Raw genomic sequence first — 27,475 nt, 5'->3', positions numbered from 1 at the left:
TTGTGGAGCAAATTGCATTGATAGTTGCGTGCCTTTATTTAAGAGACTCAAAGTGTTATCTCTTCCATGTATTTATATATTAGAAATGTCCCTGGTCGTACACAGAAATATACATATTTTTAAATCGAATGTAGTAAGTAGTAGACATGGGGAGAAATTGGCTGTGCCAAAAATAAATTTAGAATTATTTCGGAAAAACGCCTTCTGTATGGCAATTAAAATTTACAATAGATTACCGAAAGAACTTAAAGATCTTCCGACAAGAATCTTTAAAAAGCGACTTAGTGCATTACTTTTAGAAAAAACTACTCAATAAACGATTATTTGTGTGAGACATGGTAATTTATATAAATTTAATTATGTATGATAATTGACTTAATTGATATGAATCTGACTAATAATGTAAAATCTAAACTAAGATAAATTTGCGCGCCACTGTGTGTGGCAGAATATGCGAACGACTGACAATTGTACCACCTTGACATTTTATACCATATTCGTGCAATGAATAAATTATTATTATTATTATTATTATTATAGTACTATTTTATATTTTATAATATTTAGTTTTTGCCACGCATCACTATTTGGAACCAGCTGCAGACTGACCAAATTTCGCACTAGTTGGAGTCTTTCAAGATAGCGTACCAATTCTTAAAAAGCCAGCAGCGCATTGGCGAGACCTCAGTGGTTATATTTATCATCAGGTAAGCCTCCTGATTGTTTGCCCTTTATTTTATGACATTAACTGATATACTTCCACAATATTAGTAATACATGTAGTTGAAATCTGGACTTGATAATTTTACGTGTCGAAAAAATCGTGTAACATCACTGGCTTGTCCATTCTCACGCCTATATATAATTTCTGATTTCTACTCGATGGCTATTTAATTATGCTTTCATTATTTGCAATTTCCCGTGGTAATTTGATTGACAGCACTTAGTAATAGTGCAATGATTTACAAGGTTTTCTACGTTATGCAAACCCAATAGAAAAGGGATATTTAAGATTTGGAAATGCCACTACTAATTCGTGTTTGAGGTTTAAATGATTTAAAATAATTTGTATATACATACAGTTATCTCCCGCCGTATGCCTGCACCGTGTTATAGGTAAACGCGTTGTAAGAGTATTCACGTGTAATACGTTTGAACAATTAAAAAACTAGGAACACGAGTTTAGTAGTTGATCAGCCTCCTGTGCCTGACTCACGCTGTCGAATTTTGAGTCTAAAGCAAGCCGGTTTCCGCCCGATTCCTTCACCGTTCGAGCGAATGTCAAATGCGCACATAGAAAGAGAGTAAAGCCTCTATGTAAATGATTTTAGGTGCACTAACTAATAATATTTTAAATGAAAAACATTAATTTCATAACGTTATACAATTATATATCGATCTAACGAATCCACATCACTCGTACAATTCAGCAGTTTGAGCCGATAATATGCAGAGACGGCACTCGAATCAATTGATTTTAATGCCAATCCCGTTTGTGACAATTATTGATCACTCACGCTTCGAGTGACTCTGATGACTTATCGTAACTTTCTCTTGTAAGAAAAATGTACTGCCTTATGCCGATATGCATTAAGATATATAGCACACATTTTTGAAGTGAAACTTCTTTAGGCGCATGAAGGTAAAAACGGATGCAACGTCACGAAGATGTGCAGCGTTATTGTCGAAGAAAAGGGCCAGAGCGATAGAGACCGACTGAGAGACAGTGAGAAAGGGAGATCGATAAAAATACACGCTATTGGTTGATGTATCCGTTTAGTAGTTACATTAAAGAACTTTATTTATTTATTAAGATAAATATATAAGCACGTATACAGTGTGCATATAGATATACAAATACATGGAGTGATCATTTACGAATACACATAATAATAATTAATGTAAAAAGAAGTTTCACTTCTAACATATGTAGGTACTTTGTACGCCCACACTTTTTTGTTCCTATTAAGTACGCGATAAGGCCTCAAGAATAGCCCATGGAGACTCACTGTGGACGCCCCCTACCAGCTGGGGTTATAGGCCCTCACTAGCGATACTCGCACAGCCTGTCGTGAGGTTAAAAGGCCAACCATTAAGGCTATGAAGAAAAAATACATAACGCACGCGGTAAAGTTTTACTTATTAACTACAGAAACTATGTACAGCCTCAGTGATGGTCTCTCATTCACACGCTGAAGTCACTATGCTAACTGTTTTTTGAATAAATTTTGTAGCCAAGTTATGAAATAAAAGTGGCCCCAGTAGCTAACCTTGTTATAGCGAAATTGTCTTAGTGAAATACGATACTACTAGTACACTGGGGCATCGTGTAATTGAAAAGAAAATATATTAGAACAAAGGCTCGCCAGTTTACGAGTGGGAGTGGAGACAGGTAGGTGTGTCCATTAATATAATACCCTTTTAAATCTAAGCCTCTGTGACCAGGGGAAGCGATGCTATTAAAATTAATAGTGTCAACGTAACACAATCTTGATTGAGCGGATGGTCGTAATATTTTGTCGTGTTTGCTTGTTATGATATTGTATAAAGTTTCAATGATCCATAGATATAGTAAACAATTCTTTAAAAAAGTGAGTGAATTTCTGGAAATAACTCTTAATACTTATTAAGTGCCAAATTAATTGTTAGTTAACACACGGCAATTGTTCAAATGTATAACAATATATGAGATTGAAGAAGATATATAAGATAAGACAATCTCATACCTTTTTCTTCTTAAAGAACTGTGGAACTGTGTGTATTAATTTTATTCCGTTATAAAAATAGATATAAAACTAGGAAAGATTTTCGGAACTGTAAAGCTCACATTATTGACACATCGTACACCGATCTTTAAGCCGGCAAGTTTTAGGATCGATAATATTATTGCGTGTCCTGGTACACAATCCTTACCATTTTACTACACATTAAATTATACACTTTGCGTCAAATAACCGACACTATTTCCTTTTTTGCGGAAAATTTTACTGCAATTTCCTTTCTCTAATTGATAAAAAGTACGACTGCTGGTTATTTGCTTAATATGGGTTATTAATTTTTTCATAAAGTTAACGTATGTGGGTGGATTTGACATCTGTCACTTATCCGTCACACACAGGCCCTCGTGTAATCTATGATCTAGATAAAGTAACTTAGGACGTTATGGGATTTGAAGAAATCTAGATAGTATAGAAAAGGCGTTGACATTAGGCACAGATGTAACCTATAGTCGCTTGACTTTAAGATTTATGCTTAGTATTCTCCAAGTAACATGGAACATGAGAGAATGGCGATTTTAGCCTATTAAAGAAACATTTATTTCCTATGCCATCTTTCGTTAAAATATATCAAGAACCAATACATAGCAGTGTATGTATTGGTTCGTTGAAAATCGCAATGAAATATCTGAAACTGAGGAGATGAAACTAAGACCACGAACTTACATCCAAGTTGTACGGACCACAGTTTAAAATACCTACAGTTAGGAAATTGTACAGTATTAATGAAATATATTAATTTATAATATATAAATAGAAATTAGAAATAAAAGTTTATATGTATCTATAAAATATTTATAGTAAATATTTATATATCTTATCTTGTATATACATTTAGAGGCACGAATATGATCTTCGAAGTAACAAAAATCTGTATACATAATTAAAATTATTAACTCTATATATAGCTACCAAAAACAGTATGCCTTAGACCCGAAAAGTCGAAAGACGGTGTGTTTCAGCTACAGAAACTGACCACCTTTTTCCTATAAGAAAAAAACAAATGATCACGAAACAGATGCATACTGTAGGACCACTTTCTTTCCAAAGAACATATTGGCAACTTTAAGTTTAAGTTAGTAGACTGTATTGTGCTTAACTCGTAACAGAGTTCCGAATAAACTTAGTTCAGTGCGGTTTTAAATTGCTTCCAAACTCTTATTTAAAGAAAATACTTGCTTAACGTTTTATTCTGATTCCAATAAAGCAGAATTTGAACTAATTGTAAATGTTTATTGCACTTGGAGTTATATTTTTTTTAATAAAGTGGTATGATTTGTGTATTAGTAATGAATAAAGTCTAATATTAAAAAACTGATTTTACTACAAGAATCCCCGACTTATCCTGAATTGAATATAATATTTAAAAATTGGGACAGTTATTTAACTATGTCTTTGAATAACAAGAAAAATAGGCATACACTGTATAAACGCCAATTTAATATTTAAAGAACTTTATTTCTCATTACAAAAATAAACTTCAACATCAGAAATTTAATTTTACTTTTGAATTAGTTAACAATATTACGAATTTTAGACGTAATTGAATAAATAATTTCACACCCTTATACTTAATAGACTTCTTCAAATAATTTGTTTCGCGGCTTCGGCAAGATAGGAAACTGTGTTCTTCAGGCCCACAAATTTATTGTATTTATCTAATTATGTTTACTCTCTGAAAAGATAAGTTTTGCTAACCTGTGAAATGAGTTTTTATGAATGTATTAAAATAATTTCTAAAAGCGTAACTCACTTCTTATCATTACATTAAAACTTCAAAATAATTAAACCTACTCCCAAATGTCATTTTAAAACAAATTAATTACGTTATTATGTGGGGACACGTTATATTAGGTCATTTATATGATAAGTAGTTTCACGTTAACCAGCTATTATGTCCCATAATCCCAATGGAGCTTGGGACTAATAGGTACCATATTTTTTTATATATCCTTTACTGTCAATTGTCTATTTGACAGTATGTAAATTAAATTGTTATTCAGAGTATACAATATGGCTTTTACAATTATTGTTTAAATCAATAATTCGAATAATGGACCAAATAATTAAAAATATCGATTTTCATTCGTCAGGCACATTACACTAAACAGTCACAGATTATACGATCGCCTATCTTAAGAGGGTGAAATTGATCAAATTATAATGTGTATTAGTGTAATTTTCAGACAAGAAAAATAATCTTGACGTTTGTTTTCGTGTTTATGTCGTAAGAACTGGTGCGACGCCATCTTGTTTAGGTTTGCGAATTTAAGAAATTATGGACGTTTAATTTGTTTATTTAAAGCGCATACAAATCAAATTAAATCAAATTGCATAGTTTCAAAATACCAATTTTATAGGTTATGTATAAACTATTAAAAAATTAAATGGTTTTAAAATTTTGACAAATACAAGATCATTATTGAAATACATAAGCTTACATCTTAACAATGTTAGAACACATTTCCGAGTCTATTTATGACAGTACGGTCTTATATTTTTCTTAAAAGGAACTTATGATCCCTATACCAGTTTTTAGAGTGTACAGAGTAAAAATCTCTGTTCAATACTCCATGATTGAGAATGTAATCCTCTTTGTCTGCCTCTCTGTCACGGCTTTCTCTCTCAAGATATACCATGTTTCCGCAATTTAAAAAATCAAGAAAGTCCACTGTATTTTATTGGTAATAAAATTTGTTATTGCTAGAGTAAAAATACGCAATAAAATAAAATAAAAATATCTCGTTATTTCGTGATTCAGTTTGGTGTCACATTACCTAAAATATTTATTATATAATATATTCATGTTTGCAAAACGAAGAATGAACCATATTTTGCATTATTGCAATTTTATTATTAAATCTAAAAAAATGGTACCTTTTTCGTTTCTTTAAAACTATAAAAGCAACAGTAGGTACATAGTAAGAATAAGTATTAACATTTTAAGATTTCAGCATTTCTGTATGAGTTTGCCAAGAGTCAAGCCCTTCAGTGCCCTACTTGTGATAATATTTTAAATTTTCAACACGACTTATAGTTTTTATAGCCTGTACAAGGTTGAATATCTATTGCGAAATACCGCAACTCTGCAAACTATGGATCATCGCATTTTTTTAAAAAAGTCGTCTCGGTCTATACGTTGTCGTCCTTAAACTTTCACTTTTAAAGTGTCCACTTATCGATTAACATCGTTAGAGATAACGTAAAAACACGAATTAAAATTTGTAGCTACGCAAACATTTTTTCACAGGAAGTTAACGGTTTCTCGATTTGCAAACGATGTCAATTGGCTTATTAGTCATGGTGAATTTGCCAATAATTAATGTGATAATCTGCTAATTTAATAATTGATAGCTAGTTAGAATATAATAGATATTAATAGGAATATTTAGAAATAGATTATAAATACAAATAATTTATTTCTTTAACTAGAGATATTTTTTTGTTACGAAGATTACATTAAAAACTAAACATCGAAATAGTTCAGTTATATCTTTTGACAGACTGCCTGGCAACATTTTCGCGGATCACTCATTCATAGACTATCGAAAGATTACTATAACTGTCATACAGATACGATAAATAATTAATGACGTCATGTTTACCAGAATTCTAAAGGAAACATGCATAGCGGCCATGGTAGAGCCGGTAAAACACAGAATATGATTACAAAAAATCGTTTATAAATGCGATTACATTTAACATACTAAATATAAAATAGTACGCAGGATTTTCGTATAAATTTAATTATAAAAAGGTATCGTGTGACCACGCCTCGGTTTAAAATGACACTGTCCATTTTTAGCAGGTGACACGAACTCATTTGTATAATTTATCATGTGCCTTCATATTTACAGGTGGGGTGTTATTAACACATATAGTTTAAATATCGTGACTGGAATTTAGTTCGGTGGCGGTTATGGGAATGTTCAAATAAAACACTTTGTTTGAAGCTGGGTAACAACTGACTTTTAAACATGACTTTATAACTAAGATAACATTAGGGATAGTGTGTTTGCGACACTGGATTGTCCAAAAACTTATTTGACTTATTGAAGTGTTCGTAAATCAAAGAAATAATTAAAATACATGATTTTGTTAACTTTTTCAAATATTAACTAAAATATTCATATGTAACTTAGCTAATGGTAGGTTACTAACTCTGTTAAACAGTTTTTATCTAAGTGTTGTCAAATTAAAGTAAATATTTAATTTTTTGGCGTAAGCAATTTTTTTTATTAACTTTTACGTAATAAGAGTGGTTACAAATATCGCCGAAAATAAACAGAACATATAAAAAGGCTACGAGGCTTTTTCTACTAAACTTATACACTGAAGTCAGGTCAAATTTTTTTTCAATGTTTTAATACCTTTCAAATAGATTTTAATTTAAAAACTAACTTTGCAGTTTATAACTGCACAAGTTTTGCGTAGTTTAAACTTAATTTAAACGTGAAAGATGTTCTAGAAATAGTTAAACGTTCTAATTCCTGTCAAAGTTTATTAATTACCCTTTGCAATATACAAAGTTAGTCTCTTTATTACAGTTCTTATTGCGTTCTACCAGAATTATGAATAAGTAATTATATAAACACAACATGAATTCGACAATATTTTCGAAATCTTATAAACTTTCTTATATTTTTCAAATGTATTTGACATGAAATTAAGGCTCTATTTCACAATGTCCGCATAAGTTCCAAATAAGCTATTTATTACTTATTGGTAGGATAAACAGTATTTTTGCGTTTCACGACTGTCAGATAGCGCTATTCGTCATAAAATGTGTGTAGTATCTTATTCGGAACTTTTATCTTTCGAGTAATTTATGTGTTGCATAGCTATTTGGTACTTGTTAATTGTGAAACAGACCCTTAATGTATTTAGACATGCCAATAGACAAAAAGCATAGATAAGAACGTAATTTTTCCCCAAAGCCGCGTTAATATTATTGAATAAGCCACGACGCGGCCAACGAGATATACAGGTCGATAAAACGATAGTGGACAACTTTAAAGTTTAAAGCTTGCTCAAAGCTTAAACTTTGTCCTTTGAGTGTTTTGAGCGCTTGATCAGATGGGTTCCTAAATTGTATGTCCAACGAACAGTTTGTGGTAATGGTGGCTTGTTAGTGCAAACACTTCTTTACATTAGAATTTGCGACAATTATTATTGAGATTGTATTGCGCTGAAATCGAAATGTCAAGCTATTTTTTAAAAGTTTTTACTATTGTTCGTTTGTAATTGGTGATTTGTTACATGGCAGTTAAGGCAGGAGTGTTTTTATAATTAAATAAATAAATAAACATATTTTATTTAATTTTGTTTTGTTATAAAATTATAACTGTGATAAAACCCGCCAGACGGTTGTGGGCTAAATCTTTATGGTTTTAGATAACACGTTACAATTTTATGTAATTTCATCCAATTCAAAAATTTAAGCATGTTGATTGACCGTATTTTTAGTATTAACAAAAATAAATTAAGCAAAGATTTTAAAATATTAACAAAAAATCGTATCTTTTTTTAATTTGGCGCTACATTACGAGACAACGAATGTCATTTTCAATTTGGCTTTCACGGTTTTTATCTTATTTTCAATTTGCCGGTGAAACGTAACAACAAAAACGTTTGAACCAGTTTCCTGAAGCTTAGGTATTTGGCTGTCTTAACTCCTATGAGTTTTACGATACACCTATACCTACTAGAATGTAGAAATGATTATTGGGTGATATTTGAATTAAATAAAACGAAAATGTTTGCTTGATTCTGTAGATTTTTATTAATAAGAAACATGAATGTTCTGTGTGCAATCAGCTTCCTAGAACTGACGGTGAGGAAATTGTCTTAAAAGTTGTGCAGTTTCACTACGTGTTTCATATAAACATCAACGCGCATCTGATTAGAATGGTTCTTCAACATTACGGCTTCTGATGATGGTTATAAAGGGATTATAACTATACTATATTTTATTTTCGTACTAAAATTTTAAAATATATTTAATTATCATTTATCTTTTTCAGGTACGATTTTATCATTATCAAAATGATCCTCATATGGTAAGATATCACATAAGTGGACACACATGCCTAGGGTTAAGTTTCGGGAAAAAAGATGAAGAAGCTCTCTTCATGGGGGAACTACTCAATATCATAGCTATTTGGTCACTGTCGTGTGAACAGAGACCAATTAAGGTCACCTATCAATTACAACTGAGTCACTAATTATAGCAAATTGTCTGGAATTGGCCATTAGATTAAGAACAGACATAGAACTATGTCTGATAAATGAAATCCACAATTAGAGATACTCTGATACTATATCGACATTGTAAAGTTAAATCGTTGCCTGGTAATATTATCAATGTGTATGACTGGTTAAATTTGCTAAAGGGTTTTGGGAGAGATTAAGCATACATATAATTTATAAACGAAGGCAGTGAAAATGATAGGAAAGGAAATGATTAGGTGGATTGGCCATTATAATATATGAAATAAGCCGCTACTAGAACCTTTGTACCTAGACCAAATCCAAGACTTATTAAAGGGGGAGGGTAGGTAGGACTAGTATGACAGTCGATGAAGGAAGAGAAGTATGTCAGGTCCGTAGCTAAGGCTTTGCCTACCCGTACGTGAAAAAGGCGTCAATGTTTTAATAATTATCTTACTACAACTATTCTTTCTAATCCTATAAAATATAAATTTATATCTAATAATTTTGTAAGAGATTAGTGCCTAAGATAATCTCTTCGCGTCTCGTGCAAACCGAATAACGTGCGGAGTATTTCAAATTTTCAACAACACTATGAATGCAAAACGCTTATTTTAAGCTTCGAAACACACGTAAGAATTTTTCGTACGTTCGCGTGGCGTTGATTTCAATAGAGCCAGATTTGGGGCCTATTTCACAATTTATGGATAAAGTACCAAATAGCTATGAAACATATAAATTATTCTAAAGATAAAAGTTCCGAATAAGAAACTTCGCATTTCATGACAAATAGCGCTATCTGACAGTGCAATAATAGTGTTTATCCTACCAATAAGCAATAAATAGCCTATTTGGAACTTATCCGAACACTGTGAAACAGACCCTTAGTGACATAGTAAAATGGTATTGTCTTTTATCAACATAGATTTTACACATTAAAAAAAACACTTTTTACCGGATTGAAGCTATGTATTATAAAGTTCTAAGTATTTAACATAAATTTTTATTATTCAAACTTAAACTTAAATTTAATTAAACCAATCGCGAGATTAGTTAGATATGGGCCTGATGGTTGACGCGAGACTGAGTCACACGACTCAGTAATTTTTTAAAGTATATATATTATCATATTTATAATATACAATGACGTATAAAATGACTTATAACAAATATTGTTTAATTTTTACAAACCATATAGTAATTTTAGGTTAGTTAAAGAACCACGGAATATTAGGCTTAGGTTCTTAAAAACTTATTCAGTATATCTTTAACTGAAGTAATTTGCTGACTCTAATGAAGAGACAGATGAGTACGTTAAAAAAAACTGATTTAATTTTCATAAGGTCGTTAGTCTCTTAAATGTTTATTAATACAAATTTCCCTTATTCTTTTAAAATCGACGATTTCGCACCAAATATAGTTCTGTATATTCTACAAGCAATATTTATGTATGAGTTTAGTAAATTGATGTTCTTCGCCGTTTCGGAATTCGATTCTAAGCTATATTGTTTGGAGTAGCATAACTTAGGCAAGTAGGACTTTAAACCTTCATGTCAATTATGAGTTTTAATAATATTAAATTCTTGACTTTTTTGCATATCTATGGTCTATAAGAATTTATCAGCTTACAAAGCCAATATTTGCTTTAATTTTTTTCTTTTCTTTTAATTCTACGTTATTTTATCGCTTATATCTATACATTTTTTCATTATGACGGATACATTAATCTCTTCTTTTTATATAATTCAACTGTATGTATGTCACTAAACTCCTCTGAAATGGCTGGACAGATTTTAATTATTTGTATGCCCTGAATGGTTTAGAGTCACGTATCAGCCCGGCAGATCGCGCTGCCGTCGGGAAAACGGATTTATATATTATGGAGGATATATATACAGCAAATAATCAGCTGGTATATATGTATAGAAATATATGCCGCTTTTCTGCTTTGTCCGAGGGAGGTAAAACGGGGCTAAAACAAATTCAAATATAATTTATTTCACTTTTGGTTATACGTCTCAAGTATTTTTATACTTAGAAAATTATTTAATCTATGTAAGCATTAAGGTTTCCAATTTATAGTTGAAGCTATAGTAAGCTCCCCTGGGGATATATTTCAAGCTAAATATGAGCATATTTGTACGAAGACAGCTTGCGGAAATTAAGCTAACTTAGCTCCTAGTTTATCACGTACATTGTTGGGATTTTGGAATATAGACCTACGGAACAAGAGCGACGCTCCGTCAAGTTTTACCTACAGAGGCTATTAATAAACTATTATAAAAATTTAACTATTAATTATTATTGAGCGTTTCTTTAAAAGGCCGCCAACTCACACTCTCTGGTTTTGAGTGTCCGTGGCTCCATCACTTAACATCAGGTGGGCCACCTGCCCGTTTACCTCCATACAAAAAGAAGGGTTTTATTTTAATCTAGGGGGACAGCTACGTGTTCCTGGCTGCCCCTTGCTACCTTATAAAGCTCTTTGACAAATTGCAGTACTTGGTCTTTCATTAAATATTCCCTAAGAGATTAATTAACCCCTTATTCATTAATCAGTATTTGCACTTTAACGGACTGTCTCTTTTCATCACAGTGTAAATACAATTTGAAAGAAAGAGATGAAAGAGTATCGAGAAAGGAAAATTGAGGAAAATAAATTACAGATGAATGAGCGAATTTAAGTTTTGAGGTTTAAAGCAAATTATTACAAATGGCATAGTAAAAATGTTTTTATAACATATTAACAAAAACATTATGGCTATGCATGGTCACGGCAAGCAATAATGATAAGAAGAGAGTGACCTTGGCAGTTCATGTATTTGTACACTCGTGGGACACCTGGTAGCCGAGATACGTTAAAAAGAATTGTTTGTCTGTGCGCATATTTCTTAGAAAGTATGGTGCATGTTTCCATTGTCATACGGTTATTATCCAATTTTGCTTGCGTAGACATTTTGTAAAACTTATCATAATTACTGACCAAACTGAATTACTCAAAAACAAAATTGGTATGTGTCGTATTTATCATTAACATTAAAAAGTATTTAATGTTAACTTGTATATTGTACTAAATGTTGTAATCCAACCATTTCATAGGCTTATTAACTAAATTCATGTTAGGACAACAGCTTATATAGCTTCACATGGTCATAATTTCTCAAACCATACATTTTTACCATACGCCCAAGGATTCCTGTAATCATGCTCCTGGATGTGTTAGGATCTGACTAGTCTCTTACTGACTGCTGGCGCAGAAAGTAGAAAACGCTACCTTTGTTGATCAGATATATGGAGATCGGATATATTCTCTACGGAATTTTCGAATTGTATGCCAACGGGTTGGCTGCGGTCGGTATACCTTGAAGATTTGCTTGTTTATCCCAACTCCCATTTTCTGAAGATGCCCAGTTCAACGGAGTCTTTGGACATAAGTTTCATTACTCTAGTACATCAAATACCGTTGCCCATTAATTAGCAACTTCCCTTAAAAACAAAAGCTCGTTCAATAAAACAATGGAAACAAAGTATAACTGTATATTAACCGTGTCAAATGCAAGACAACTGAATGAACATTATTTGTTCGACGAATTGTGAGACTGTGATGGCTATATGCACCTCTCGCTCGCACTTCGGCTTATTCGATGTATTCACTATAATTTATATTAATTTACTAGTCTATGGCTGCACAGAATACTAATAGAAGCCTACAAAATAATGCGCATCTAGAATTCGCGTCAGGAGGGGTTCAAAAGTGTATTTTTTATGAATGAGACAGTATATATACATGTTTGTGTCATAACGTTGTAGTAAAGAGACTGACTTCGATGATATTTTATATAGAATCGTTTAATATCTAGAAGCAAATTTGAAATTTATGTTTTATGGAGAATTGAAAAGGTGGATAGAAGAAATAGAAGCGGTAATAGGAAGCGAATGGAGAAAGAAAGCCATGGACAGAGTCACTTGGAAAAAGCTGGAGGATGCCTTTACCAGCGAAGGGGTTCCGATCCACGCGCTAATGTTAGCTAGCTAATGTAAAAAATATAAGCTGTATATTATGTTTTTGTCATCATTGAAAATGAAACGGGTTTTATTATTATTATTATTGAGAATTGAGCGTTATCTTAAGCAGCTGAAGTATTTTCAAACCAATTACATATAGATAAGAAAAAAGCGTATCAGTTCTTCAAAGGCTCACAACAGTCTTGCGAGCGTGGAATTGTGCGTGTCAAGGGCTAATTTCCTTTTTTTCATTCAATAAAAACAAAACTTTGTTCAGGCTCCATCGAGGAGTAGGAGGTTCATAATCCATAGTTTACCATGATAACTTTTGTCCAGTAGGTACTACAATTTCTCTAAGATAGCCTTAAAAATTAAGGCTGTATATATATGTGGAGTAAGTAGTAACAAACAAACGTTACATAGTGGCATCGGAATAACATTATATCCGCAAACAGTTTGACATTTTCTGCAGGTTCGGTGGAAAATTTTAATATTCAAAATTCCTCTTTTTGTATCAGAGTGATTATTTCAAGATCTCCTTGAAATTGATTATCGTCGCGTAAGTGCTATAGACTTCTTGGCGTAACTATACTAATATTATCATAAATAGGTAATGTTTGTGAGGTTGTGGCATCTCTTGATCTACTGAGTGGATTTATAAAATTCCTTTCCAATAGTTATTACGAAAAATTAAGCCTTTCAAGTGGTAGTAGGATTAGCGAAGTCAGTCGGAGGAAAGAGGGAAGGAAACGTTTCTTACAAACGCTGCCTTAACGAGAGATAGGATTGAGTTCTGTAAACTTGAGCTACAAAAAGCGACAGAATTTATGTTATTAAACAAGTGCTCCGCGTCTGTCTGTGCGCGATAAACACAAAAACTACTGCACAGAGTTTATTGCGGTTTCTACCAATGATTCTTGAAAATGTTTAGATAGGTAGGTAGGTTTTAATTTATTTTGTTATTTATATATACAATGTGTATGTCTAAAAAATACACATCAATTACATTAAAACATAAGCAATATAACAAAGGAAAACAAACAACCACAAAATAGATTTAAAAAAATAAAACAAAACAAAAAACATGTTTTTTTAATGTAAGATAATCGATGTGGGTGTCATTCTATCGAATTAGTAAGAAGTTTTAATATAGAATTATGATGTGGAATAAATAAATAAAATTTCAAGGTTTACGGGTCTCGGCTGCCCGTGCGACTTACAAATAAAATAAGCCGAATATTAATCGTGTTGCAGTCTCCTCGTTTGCCCCAATCCCCAATAGGGAACATAAATTAGGAGCCCCCTCAAGAATCGATCTCATGACAAGATCGTAATGTACATTAGTAAGTCTCAATGACTTCCTGCGTTTGATGTCTTTTGTATAGTTATTTATGAGTGTACAGTTCACTTCATGACGTAAATGAACAAACAATACATGTTTTTTTCGAAACGCTAGAGATGGCTACGTTTAGAGCAGGCATTTGTCGAGCGTTCAAGTTTTACGTCATGCAATTTTTGGAAATTCTGAAACCCCCATCCCATTTAAAGCGCCGTAACGTTTTTCTGTACTCAATACGTACGTTTCTTTCCCACCCAGTAACTCTTTAACCTTTAAACATACCTAGGTTTAGGCCCTTTATGTGGTGTAAAGTATCGGAAAAAAATCGTACCGTTTTACACCAAATTAGTAAAGTAATACTTGATCGATCCTTATGCTTTAAATTAATAATTAACCGTTTGATAACCGCATGGCGGTCCGGTTTTACTCACTGTGTTTTCCTTCGAACGAGTGTTAAATGCGCACATGTTCTACATTTGAGATATGCTGGAGCTACGTATGAACGAATTATTCGTTAAACTTACTAAAAGACGCCTTTTAAATAACTTAGCGTATATTATCGGCTATATCTTAATATAAATAATTATACTGTACGTGTGTATGTCACTGAACTATTAAAGGGCTGTACCAATTTGAATGCATTTTTTGTATGCGTTTGGGTAGCGCCCTGGATGGTTTTGATTCAGAAATCAGCCAGATAGATGGCGCTGCAGTCGGTATCTAGGTTGTTTATCTATACAGCTGGTATATGTATAAATCTTCTATACATGTGTTCGAGAATGATTTATATTTATTTTTGTATGTAAGACGTGTGTACAACGTTGACCGATCCGCTATATTTCATTCAATTGATTGATCTCAATAGACAATCTAGATCTAAATCAGACAACACATCACTAGTATAGCACACTCGGGATTAATCTTTTTGAATGGCAAGGGTTGCCATATTACCCCAAATCATTGTGCTATCACGTTGCGGTCTTAATCCGTTTTTTATTGAACACAGATTAATAGGGTCGTCACAGTTATATTAAATAGCCCCAAGCTACTGTTTGGCCTGTCTGTTTGAACTTCGTATTGGTAAATAATACAACAAATACAAATATTTTCAGGGATTTTTGGTGGATTGCAATGTATTTACTAAAAATATTTTTTATGTATTTGTCAACGTTTAATTTATTGAATAAGAATCATATCAAATACCGTTATTCTACGGATACGTGACAAATGAAAAGTCACGTTTTATTTTATTAGTATCATATGAATAATAACGTTAAGTTTAATGTATAATGAAAAACCAACCATGGCTCTCCACAAAGACACAATTTAACATTACCATCAAGCCTCACTAAAGACTAATAAGTCATTAAAATTTAACTTAATTTACCTAAAAGAATTTTCAACGTTAGAAAGTGTCCAATTACTTACAGTCTCTATTAAGGTTAATCATAAAACTCGTATATTTAAAAAAACTTTAATTTACCTACAAAATGTCACTTTTATATTCATGAGAACTTATAATACGAATTGCACGTCGACATTAAATTGTGCTCATGTGTTTTAAATTTATTAAATACAGTAATTAATTTTGGAAGATCTACTCTATATTATTATTTCTATTTAATAACGAAATGACAGTTGAGAGTTCTGAAGTTACATATATGAAACCATAGAAACGTTTCTGTGATCAGAATTGTACAGTTTTGGCGCCTACATCCTACCACAGCTAACGGTATCGCCGAACGTATAATTTGTATGACAGAATGTAAATAACGTCACATAAATGATTTCTGCTACAGTGAACTTGGAGGTCCGACCCTTGTCTATGGAGCGTAGAGCCGGAAGTACGCTAGACTCTATTGTCAATGTCTTCGGGCATAGACAATTTCGACTGTGACATGTTATTTATGGTACTGGAAAAAGGATCAATTTATTAAGCTAGTTAAGATCCAAACCTTCAAAGGTTTACCAGCTTATTTGTGGTTCGTCTTTAATTATAAAATAATTGTTCCGGCGTTTAAATATAAACCACCAGAATATTAGATAGAGAATTTTAGATACATATATAAACATTTCGAGATATTAATATTTTTTTAAGCTTAAATTATGCGAAGCACAGCCCTGCAAAAGCTACTGTGACCACACTTTTTGTACATTGACACAAAAACAGTTGAATCACAATGGCGTAGAGTGCGCAGATGTTTTTGATCCTATTATTTTGCGCTATTGTTTGGGTGAGTGCAACGAGTATGTTTGAGTGGGTTTTTGTTTTTAAAACACGTAAGAATCGTTTTGTGAACGCAATATTGACATACATTTTTGTAACGGAATTATTATATAACAATTATATGGTTCGTTGAAAGAATCAGGCAAGTGGTTTTTTTTAATGTAATGTTGTGAAACTATTAACATTGGTACCAATCTAAGTAAAAATCTTAATATATAAAACAAAGTGTATATAAAATAAGTGAAAATAAAGCAACAAAATGGTCATAGGTTTTATATGTATAAATATATATTGACAGGTGTCAAACATTCAATATTCACACGGCTCGATATATCTACAATATTCGCTTAATGATGAATTCATAATGAAAATGGATTGACATATATATTGGTTCTCAAAGGCGTGGGTTTAGACGATTATTGCTTTTTTTTACTGTTAGCTATTAAGATCGCCGGGTCAGTACTATAAGAATATATTGCTTATTTATATACTTTTTTTAAATATTATAATTATAATTTAAAAACTTAGCGATTCTAAGGTTCGAACGGCATTTAACTGACTAAATCAGACGATTATTGTGAGGAAACCTATATTATGTCTTAGACACAAAAAACGTGTTGTGTTAGGCACAGATGATCTCGATGATTCTCTAGTCTTTAAAATTAAAATAATGAAAGGCATGTAATCCGAGGATTATTATTATTACAAAAAAATAATTAAATTGTTTAATATGTATTTTAATTCGTTGTAAAAATCATATATTATAATACATAATTAAAAACAATATATTTGTTAATTATAGGTTTTATATACAAATAAAATGTAAATAAGTTTGTTGTAAACATGTAAAATTGAGGCCTTTTCATATATGAATTTGGTTTATTGACATGGAAATTCACACGCCATCAAAAGGTCTTTCACATTATTTGCTTTATAACGGGCAGGCATTGAAAGAAGATATACAAATTGACAAACGGTATGAATTGTAATTGGACACGCGTTGGACCCGACCGCTAATCTCTACGCAAATAAGAGGGTACTTGTTAGGGATTATTGGAGGGTGACTATGATTTTATTTATAATTCGGATAGTTATGTTAAGTTAAATGCCGACTGTCTAACAAAAATGTAAGCCAGCACGCCTAGTGACGTCATCCCTGCTGGCGACCCTCATACCTGAGGAAGTTGATTCGATTCCCTACTGACCAATGGACTTTCTCTCTATGTATTCATCAACTTTCGCCCGTTTGGTTAAGGAAATCATCGTGATAAAAACGGCATGTATTAAATCCTAAAATAGGTAGGACAGAAGGCAGATCCTCTACTTGTCTTTGAAATAAAATGATCAAAGATGTAATTACAAATAGTTTTGTATCGCCACTGGATTATTAATAACAATGTTTAATGGTCTAATCTGTCAATATCCGTTATTAAATCCGTTGAAATTTAATACGGGATTCATGAAAAATGAGAATTCTTTCCAAATACGTACGGAGAGTGATTAGACGAGCTGTTCGGATTTATACCGGCTGCAGAGTTTCATCATCGGATGCGAGGAATCGATGCAATTCGAGTCCCTAGTGAAAAGAAGCGCCTTCATCAAATGAGCCTACAGTCCCTTTGTTTTAAAAAAAAAATCGTTCTACTCTCAAATAAATTCTGTCGAGCTAGTACTTGTTACAGTTACATTGAGGCGTCCGAAAGGACCGTAAAAAAGAGCCATTTTCATCCTCTTTTGACGTTTATATTTTGTCCTATAAAATACATAAATAATGGTGACCATCAGTAGCCGTAGGGCTAGGGTGAATATATTATTGCTCGATTGTCATACACTCTATTTGAACGGTTGGGTGGTTATCTGCCGCTGCTCAGATGGGGACATGTAATGAATCTCGTTATGGTTACGCTAGTTTTACACCACGGCGTCGCTTGGCCAAAGGCTTAGTCATTATTAGTTCTATGTTCTACTGTTATAAATAAATATTTAAAAATGTAATACATGCTACCGAAGAATATTATGCATCGTATAGACTGGAACTAAGTCTAAGAGAAAACACAGAACACTAAACAACGGATAGTTGCGTACCTGGGCCACGTGTTGCGCCATGACTCCTCAACTATAATGGGTAAAAGGTAATTGATTAAATAATTGCACACACTCATACCTAATAGACCTCTTCAAATAATTTGTACGCGGCTTGGCAAGATAAGTAAACTCGCTCGACGAGGATTGCCTGTATTGTTTTTTTTTAATCATAAGCTACTATCGAGAGAGTTTATTTTTTTGTATTAAGATTTAGGTGCTATAAACTTATAGTTATTTAATCATCATTTATCGTTAGATTTTATTAGTATGTGTTAAAAAAATTTTTATGTAAAATTTTTATCCTTTGTCACGAAAAATTACTTTTGTCTATGCGTCTATATTGATTATTGTATGGCTTATAAATTCGTGGTCAAATATTATTAAAATACATAATTTACATATAAATTGACTTATTCCCTTGTGATGTTCCTCGATGAATAATAATGCAAATTTATCATATGTTAGTTTTAGCGTTTGCCGCTCGTTATACACGAGTATTTATTATAAATACTATTTCAATTATATATTTTAAAAATCGTTTTTATAAGTTAGTAAATGGTACTGGTGGCGATCCCACATTTCCTTATTAAAGCTTATTTAACCTCAGTGAAAGTAAGACAAACTTAAGAGTATAATAATAATTGAACAATCATTACTTTGGAGTAGAGTAGTACACTTGGGTCGTGGGATTCTGGGAGTGGGAGGTGGCTACTGGTATATAATACCTGTGATCTCAGAGCTGATGCTTTCCTTGCTCAACGAATAGGTATCGCAATTCTGCGGAGCACACCAAACTTTTAAAATGTGTTATAGTTTTTTATTTATCCATTTTATATCCAAGAATATCACTTCGTTGCAACAAATTCAATGTTATTAAAATCCTTATCGCTTTCAAGAGATATCTTGCAGGCAACCACTGAAAGGATTTTTTAATAAAATAAGGTGAGCGCAAGAATTGCGGAATGGAACAGTACATACATACATACATGTACACAATGAAAAATACAATTTTGTAAATACTCTATATTTGTGTGTTATTAAATAATATAACGCATACATCACAATAGTACATAACATTATTCTATTATTTTTTTGTTAAATAAAGATGTGTAAAATAATTATTTTTCCTAATAAATACTGCCTTGCTCCCGTACGTCAAATATCTATAGGATTTTCACTTCCCGAAGTATGGCTCGTCTCTCAGTTTCAAATTCATATCCATAATTATTTATTGATTTAGATAACACAATGCACTGTTCTCAAATCAAGGGCGTAGAACGGTAACAATAAGAACTGGTAATAAACTCACCGTCTGTGTTTTTAATCTTCAAGTTTTTTGTTTTACAAAATGTTTGTAAGGAGTTGCAACCATCACACCACATGATATCTTTAAGTAGTTAATAATAAAAACACAAACAAAAATGTGTCCTCTATTAGCAGGCGTGGTAGATTAGCAGGCACTTACATTCTCGTGGGAACAACAAGCAATACATGGCCAAAATAACTATTATAAAGAGCTGAAAACCTTTTTTTCTATATTATTTTTGACAGCGCTCAAGACAAGATTGTGTCTTGATATACGCCTTAAGAAGCACCTTAGTGATGAGACTAAAAATGCAACTCATGTGTGTCAGGACTACGTTGTTTGGCATACCAGAGTCTACTTAGTGTACTACAAAAGCTAAAAACATTCTAAATTTAAATATTAAAATGAATAGTGAATAAAACAAATTTGTCTAATTGGCTACGATTCTCTTATTACATTACGAGAAATGGTCCTCAAGTCAATAACCAATTTGTAATGTACCCTTAACAGAAATTACAATCAGAACTCCCCTGAGCTTAATTGTGATATATCTTTATAATTTGCTTCGGCAACCCTCGCAAGGGTAGCTAGTAGCTACACAAAGAAATTGGTAACTTAATAACTATAGAGTTTTCAACTTGCGGTTTTGGTAGCGATTTTATAGGGAAGGGTTCATTACTGAATAATGGGCCTTTTAAAATATGGAGATTTTTTTTTGTGTAGGATTACGATTTTCTTACATGGCTCTTTATAATATATTTGATGCGTAGATTTTTGTAACTAAGGTTGAAGTAGAAAAATGATTCGCTAAATAATATGTTGCTAAGCTCAAAACTCGTAGACGGCTCTACCAACTTCAGAATTTTCTTATTTATTCCATGAAGCAAAGGAATGTTTTTATGGAGAAAAAAAATATTTAGTACTAATCACAATTTTTTTGTTAAATTCCGATTTATTTATAATTATACAGTATTTACAATTTGCTTAACCTACTATAAAAATAATTAAAAATGATTAAGCAGAAAATTAAAACAAATTTAAACGTTTGATCCTTGTAGCACCTTTAGTATCTAATCCTTGGAGTACCTTTAGTACTAAGATTATTCCGAAAAGCGAACTTTGTGTAGTAGCATAACAAAATGATCCATATTGGTATGTAAAAAAACATATTAAGGAGAAAGAAAATTCATTCATACTTCTAAATATAATTCGCTTTAGGTTTAACGATTTTTCTTAAGATTCAACAAAGCATAAGAGAATATAGTATTAACATTTAATAGTCGCCCTAATGCGCCTACGCCCTCAAGAAACCAATATTATTGAATAAAAAAAAATTGAACATTTTCGCCCATCAAAAGGTCTTTAAATATTGATCAAATGTTAGATATAATAAAACACATCTAGATATCGCATACCACATAATAGCGACAATTCCTTAAATAGGAATAGAACAGGAAATATATGGAGTTCATTTTTTTAATACGAAAGAAAATAGGTTTTCCTGAGTAACGTCTGATAACATTCATTATGGATCTAAAATGTCATTCTCGTATTACACATTTTCACACGAGTATATCCTTTTTCTTGCTAGTGATATACCAAGATACTCAGATAAAAGATAACTACGTATATGTAAAGGACCATGGGGAAGAAAAAGAAAAAGAAAACAAAGCCAGTGGCGCTCCAACCTCTTTAGGCCTCAGTTAGCGGATCATCATTTGTCAATATAATAGGCAAGAAGGTGATCAGCCTCCTGTGACCGACTTACGCCGTCGACTTTTTTGGGTCTAAGTCCTACAATGCACACATACAAAGAAAGTAAATTCATTCTACAGCACAATTGAAACGCGTATAAAGATAAGCAAAACCAATTATAGACTTGACGAATCATTATAAATTGCACAAGACTACGAGAACTGTAACTTAAGTAATCTCCTAATCGCAATCTTCCCCCATATATCCGTGGACGGAAATCGTATCCAATGTACGAGTATTAGTTTTTTTAATCATACAATTATTATTGTATGTCTCCATGTATTTCTCTGTCCAATATTACGTTGATTGCATGAAGTCATACTTGCGTACGCCAATTGTATCTTGTTATTACGTTTCCACAAATTCGTATACTTATCCTTGAGTTTGTCAGGATGAAGTATTTTTGGGGACGAATTTGAATTTCGGTACAGCTATAAGCATATGTATGCATATTTGGTACAGCTTTAATACAAGGCCGTGAACAATGAAAGGCCGAAAAAACCGTGAATGGCGAAATACAAGTACAAGGTACCCATAACCATTGAACATGCATGGTGTGTCATGTGGATGAAGCGACGTAGGGACCGTAGCATGTGGATATCCGCGGTACTTCGGAAAAAAGGCGTGATTATATAAATAACATATTGCTTTGATTTATAAAGCGCTGAACCAGTACTGAGGTATATAATTCCTAATCTATTGATATTCTTCAAAGTACAACTTCTTTCATATTTCCTGATATGTTATAGTAAGGCTATTGCGAGAAATGTTGATGATAAATCATCGTTCGTCTCTTTCTGTCAAATTGTGCATTCTATGATAAAAGAGATGGGCTAGCGAAAGTTGCGAAAACTATGTATGCATTTCTTCAGCATTATAGTTATACCTCATGTCGGCTGTGATTACAACCAATTTCATGGTAACATTAGAAATCTCACGAGATTCCTAATATTCATCTATTTTTTCCTTCCAGATTGTGACATCTGCCATATCAAATTCTATAATTAAACTTAATGTCGACAGTAAACGAAACAACAGTATTAAAACAGGTAATTCGAAATACCTAGAACCCGGAATTTGAGATTGCATTTCTGTCTTGAACAATTTTCAGTTTATTTTCTAGCTCTTGTGGATTTTTCGTTTATTACTTCCATTTCTTATTTCTACGGACTAGACCCGTTTGGGTACATTTACAATCTAAGTGTAAGATTCAGAACCGTCAGCCGTCAGATTTTTGACAAACATAGTCTCGTTTCATAATCTCAATAAGCCGTAAGACGGAAAGCCTAAATAAAGAAATATCATTTTTATTTACTTGTCTATTTGTTGGCCTAGTGACTTTAGCGTGCCACTCTCTTCCTTGAAGTCGTAGGTACCAGCCCCGGCTGTGCACCAATGGACTTTCTACCTATGTGCGCATATAACATTCGCTGAAACGGTAAAGGAACAAATCACGCGGATACCGGCGTAAAATCTTGGTACCGATTTATCATCTACTTGCCTATTAGATTGACAAATGATCATGATACTAATACAGAAATTTGAGCAGACCTTAAAAGGATTTAGCGCCACAAACTTTTATTTTTCATTACTCAATCTTAATTGCTTACTACTAACCTTAACTCTACTGTAATCTAGCCTGTCTAACCTAATAAGCTATAACTTATAAGCTTATCAATTGACAACCCATGAACACAACAGGAACACTGCAGTATTAATCTTTCAGTATATTTCCTAAGGAAGAGTTTCAATCTGGTAGCGTATAATATATTAAAAACATAGTAATTATATATAAGTTTCGTTAAATGGAAATAATGTAGTACAAAGCACAAATTCTATTTAGTTTCCATCGATGGTATCACTCGGTCCAGCGCACCGGGTTGAACCGGTGCAATCCGGTACAATCCGGTTATTCTGGCTCAAAGCAGTTCTCGAATATTCGAAACTAGAACGTTTTTCGTTAAAATGTTCTAAGCTATGTAATAGACATTTAATTTGAATATTTCGTAGTTAACTTTAATCGTTCTTTGAATTAATTTGTTATTGAACGTATGTTGCCGAACTGATAAACTAGACTAAAAATAGCAAATATTACTTCAGTAAACCCAATACCTATTACTTGTTAAAACAAATGCCTTAAAGGATAATATTTATATCCAATGCCTTTAAAAAAGATTTGGATTTGGCCACGTCTGACATTGGTACATCAAAAATATTGTATTTGAACATACGAAAGTATGTTCCTAGTTTCATCTAAGAAAGAGATTTACTTTTGTCATCAAACCCAAAGTTACTAAAGACAAATGAATTCCACACTTTGAGTGTATCATCAGGTGATCCGCCTGCCCATTTGCTGTGGTACTGGGTAAGAAAAAACCTCTCTACTTAAAGGGTATTGCATGTGATTTATTTCTAATTTCAGGTCAAACTGTTGAAATAACCCCACGAGAGGCGGTGAGAAGAGTGGGGGATGACCTCACAGTACTCTGCAAAGTCTCCTACCCAATTGACTCTTGTCGGTAAGTAGTTTTAAATAATTTATAATCTATCTATTGTTTAAGTACAACTTCCTTAATATTTCCTGGTATTATATAGAGGCTAACGAGAAATGTTGAAGATAAATCGTCGTTCGTCTCTTTCTGTCGAATGGTGTAGACGCTATGTTAAAAGAGATGAGCTAGTATACCAAACGGTTTAATGTCCATTTCTTAAGCATTATCGCCAGTACTTCAAGACGGTTGTAATGACGTCACCTATTTCCTGTCAACGTTACAAATCGCACAATATTAGTAATATCTTTTATCTTCTTCGGTATCCTGATGTCATATTAAACTCAACTCAAGTAAACGAAACTATATTTTTGTTGCTGATTTTGTTTTGTGAATTTTTATATAGGTACCTTCATCTGTGCGCTCGAATTTTTTTAATTCATATGAGAAATAAAGTTATTCTAACCGTAAAGTATATTAAGTACTGAATTTTTATGTTAAATGACATATCTATACTGTCAAAATCGCGATTTAAGATACTGAGATAGGTGTCGATGGGTTTAAGTTCAAAATGTTTAAAGTTGTTACGCTAAACTCTTTCATACTAAGTTGTAATGTGTACAAAACTAATAAGCTAATATCATGTTTCAGGATGACAGTGGGTTCGACGCCCTATAGATTGATACCAAGTCAACAGGATGAAGAAGTCGTCTACTCAGGGCAGGGTTTGCAGGTAAGAAAGATTGTTTTGATTTCCTTATCGTAAAACTAATGGTGCTGAAGTGAATCCAAAGAATACCGGGGACTTTAGCGCACCAATAAATTTATCCGGACACGCTTAAAGACAGTATGCAATTATATAATATTTGAGCTATACAATGCGAAGAGGCGATGAGAACTTGGAGAATCTGATCGTAGTTGGTAACACAGCAGACAAAAGCTGGCTAATCGTCCTCTAAACTATACACTGTTATAAGAGAGGCGCTGGACAAAAACCTATTTTTTATTTATAGAACAGGGGGCAAACGGGCAGGAGGCTAACCTGATGTGATACCGCCGCCCATGGACACTCTCAATGCCAGAGGGCTCGCGAGAGCGTTGCCGGCTTTTTAAGAATTGGTACGCTCTTTTCTTGAAGGACCCTAAGTCGAATTGGTTCGGAAAAACTGATGGGAACAGATTATCCGCTCCATATGTTTCTTTACTAACGACGACGTTCAAACATGAGCTACCGACTGAAGAGTGAGAAAACAAAACAAAATCGATATGACCTTAAATGTACGCTAAAGATGATTTCCCGTTGCCATGGCAACCAAATTAATGATATAACTAATTATCTGAGACGCTGACACATAAATTCGGACCGAAAATTTCTTGGATTTTCACATACGAAAGACAGGATTCGATTTATGTCTCATTTTTTAATCTCACCATGATGACGATGAAATTATTTTTTAATTTTAACTATACTACTACTACAACTATACTAACGAATAAAAAAAGGAGCTACGACCTATCAGCTATCTGTATCTGTTTAGGCAAGCTTTTTTTAAATAGGTGCTCAGGCTGCTGTGACGCACGTCGTCGACTTTTTGGTTCTAAGACATGTCAGTTTCTTTTACGGTACAGGTAGTTGTCAAAATGCAACAAAGCATGGTTCGAAAAATTACATTCTTGCCGTTTTTACGGTCTATGGCGAGAAATTTTTTAAGGTATTTGCTTCTGCGGCTAATCAATGAACTACCCAATCAATTATTAGATTCTTACCTTACGCTTCCAATATAAAAAGTATATTGAAATTGGTCGAGCTCTTAAACTACATTTATATTATTACATGGGGACATTTAAACAAAGGTTTTGAATTATAATCTTGATTTTGTTATATTATTTTGTAAAATAAATTAAATTATTATTTCAGTTCGGCGAATGTGGTGCTCACATTAAGCACATAAAAGAAGAATGGAATGGCAATATTTCCTGTATGCTGCCGCCGCCGAGTGGAAGTATTGAAGTTACTGGTACCATGCGACTTGTTGTTGCAAGTAAGTAACACTAGTGAACAGTGCTTTAAATTAAGTCTAGAAACCTTTGGATGGGATTCTGTGTTGTGATTTCCTCATGTTTCAATAAAAGAATCTTATTAAAAGAAATCGTAACGATATATGAATTGCGTTAATAAATAATTACATTCGGATGAATTAAATATAAAAACAGCACAATCAGATTTTAAAAATAGTCATGCAAATGTCATAATATCATAATAATAAGAACAGTTAAGTTATTTACCATTGTTGACAATTTAATGTACTGCACTATAAAAGCACATTGTCATTGAATATTATATATATGTAAATATATTATATTGTTTTGTATAAATTTAATAACCGATTATTTTAAGCGAATGCAAATTAAATGCGGAAACTATAGGATAATGTAAAGGTTAAAAATAATAATTAAAACTCAAAGAGAATATGTCATGTAAATTTGGTGTGTTTTCAGAGCCACCAGCCAACCCTCAACTCATATCACCCCCGCAGTCCAACTTCAAGGAGGGTGACATCTTCATGGCCCAATGTATTGTACCAAATGGACGACCCGTTGCTAAAATCACGTGGTTTCTGGGTAAGTACTATTGAAATACGAACCATTAACATAGATTAAAAAAAGAGTTTCTCTAGTTACATTTTGTGTCTATTGTAGATGTACAATTATTAATACGACTATGGATACGATATATTTTTTCAAAATGTATCGATATTCGATTTTATTACATTTCATGCTGATACAACATACTTTAGTACCCACGTTTATTACATACATTTCTATCTATATATATATATATATATATAATGTTACATTTCTATCCTCTACCAACCTCTACCAAAAAACGGTTTTGGCCTCTTCTAAATTTTATTGTCTTAATAATTGGTATGTAATGTATAACAGCGCTTTTTAAAGCAGCGAAATATCATACTTATATGTTTATTATATTTACAAATATCTTCTTCTTCTTCCAGACGATGACCAATTCCTCACAGGCGTCCACCAGCCAATAATCACCTCCGAGCCAGGCATCGACTTGGAGACCATCAGCCAGAATATCACTAAGGAACTGTCAGCTGACGATAATGGCAAACGGCTGGTCTGCAGAGCTGAACACGAAGCTTTAGATAGTCCTAGAGAGGCTGCGAGACAGCTCGTCGTTTATTGTAAGTGATTATATTTATTTAGTTACAGTCTACCAGCAGTGTATATACTACATATATAGTGATAGTTTCTTGA

General features: G+C 32.7%; 1 protein-coding gene across 7 annotated transcripts in view; it reads left to right on the top strand.

Annotated features, from left to right (window-relative positions):
* LOC111000451 (fasciclin-3) overlaps positions 1-27,475 on the top strand; it is a 78,941-nt gene that overhangs the window by 39,804 nt on the left and 11,662 nt on the right. For all 7 annotated transcript variants that reach the window (XM_022269888.2, XM_022269887.2, XM_045631271.1 and 4 more), the window contains exons 3-7: positions 24,127-24,223; positions 24,845-24,926; positions 26,112-26,235; positions 26,693-26,815; positions 27,211-27,402. In XM_022269888.2, the coding sequence (XP_022125580.1) occupies positions 24,127-24,223; positions 24,845-24,926; positions 26,112-26,235; positions 26,693-26,815; positions 27,211-27,402 (618 nt within the window). The remainder of the gene's footprint in view (positions 1-24,126; positions 24,224-24,844; positions 24,927-26,111; positions 26,236-26,692; positions 26,816-27,210; positions 27,403-27,475) is intronic.

The sequence above is a fragment of the Pieris rapae genome, chromosome 15, assembly GCF_905147795.1.
Source record: "Pieris rapae chromosome 15, ilPieRapa1.1, whole genome shotgun sequence".
Lineage (NCBI taxonomy): Eukaryota > Metazoa > Arthropoda > Insecta > Lepidoptera > Pieridae > Pieris > Pieris rapae.
Note: the sequence above shows the minus strand (reverse complement) of the source record. Positions and strands in the feature narration are given on the sequence as shown.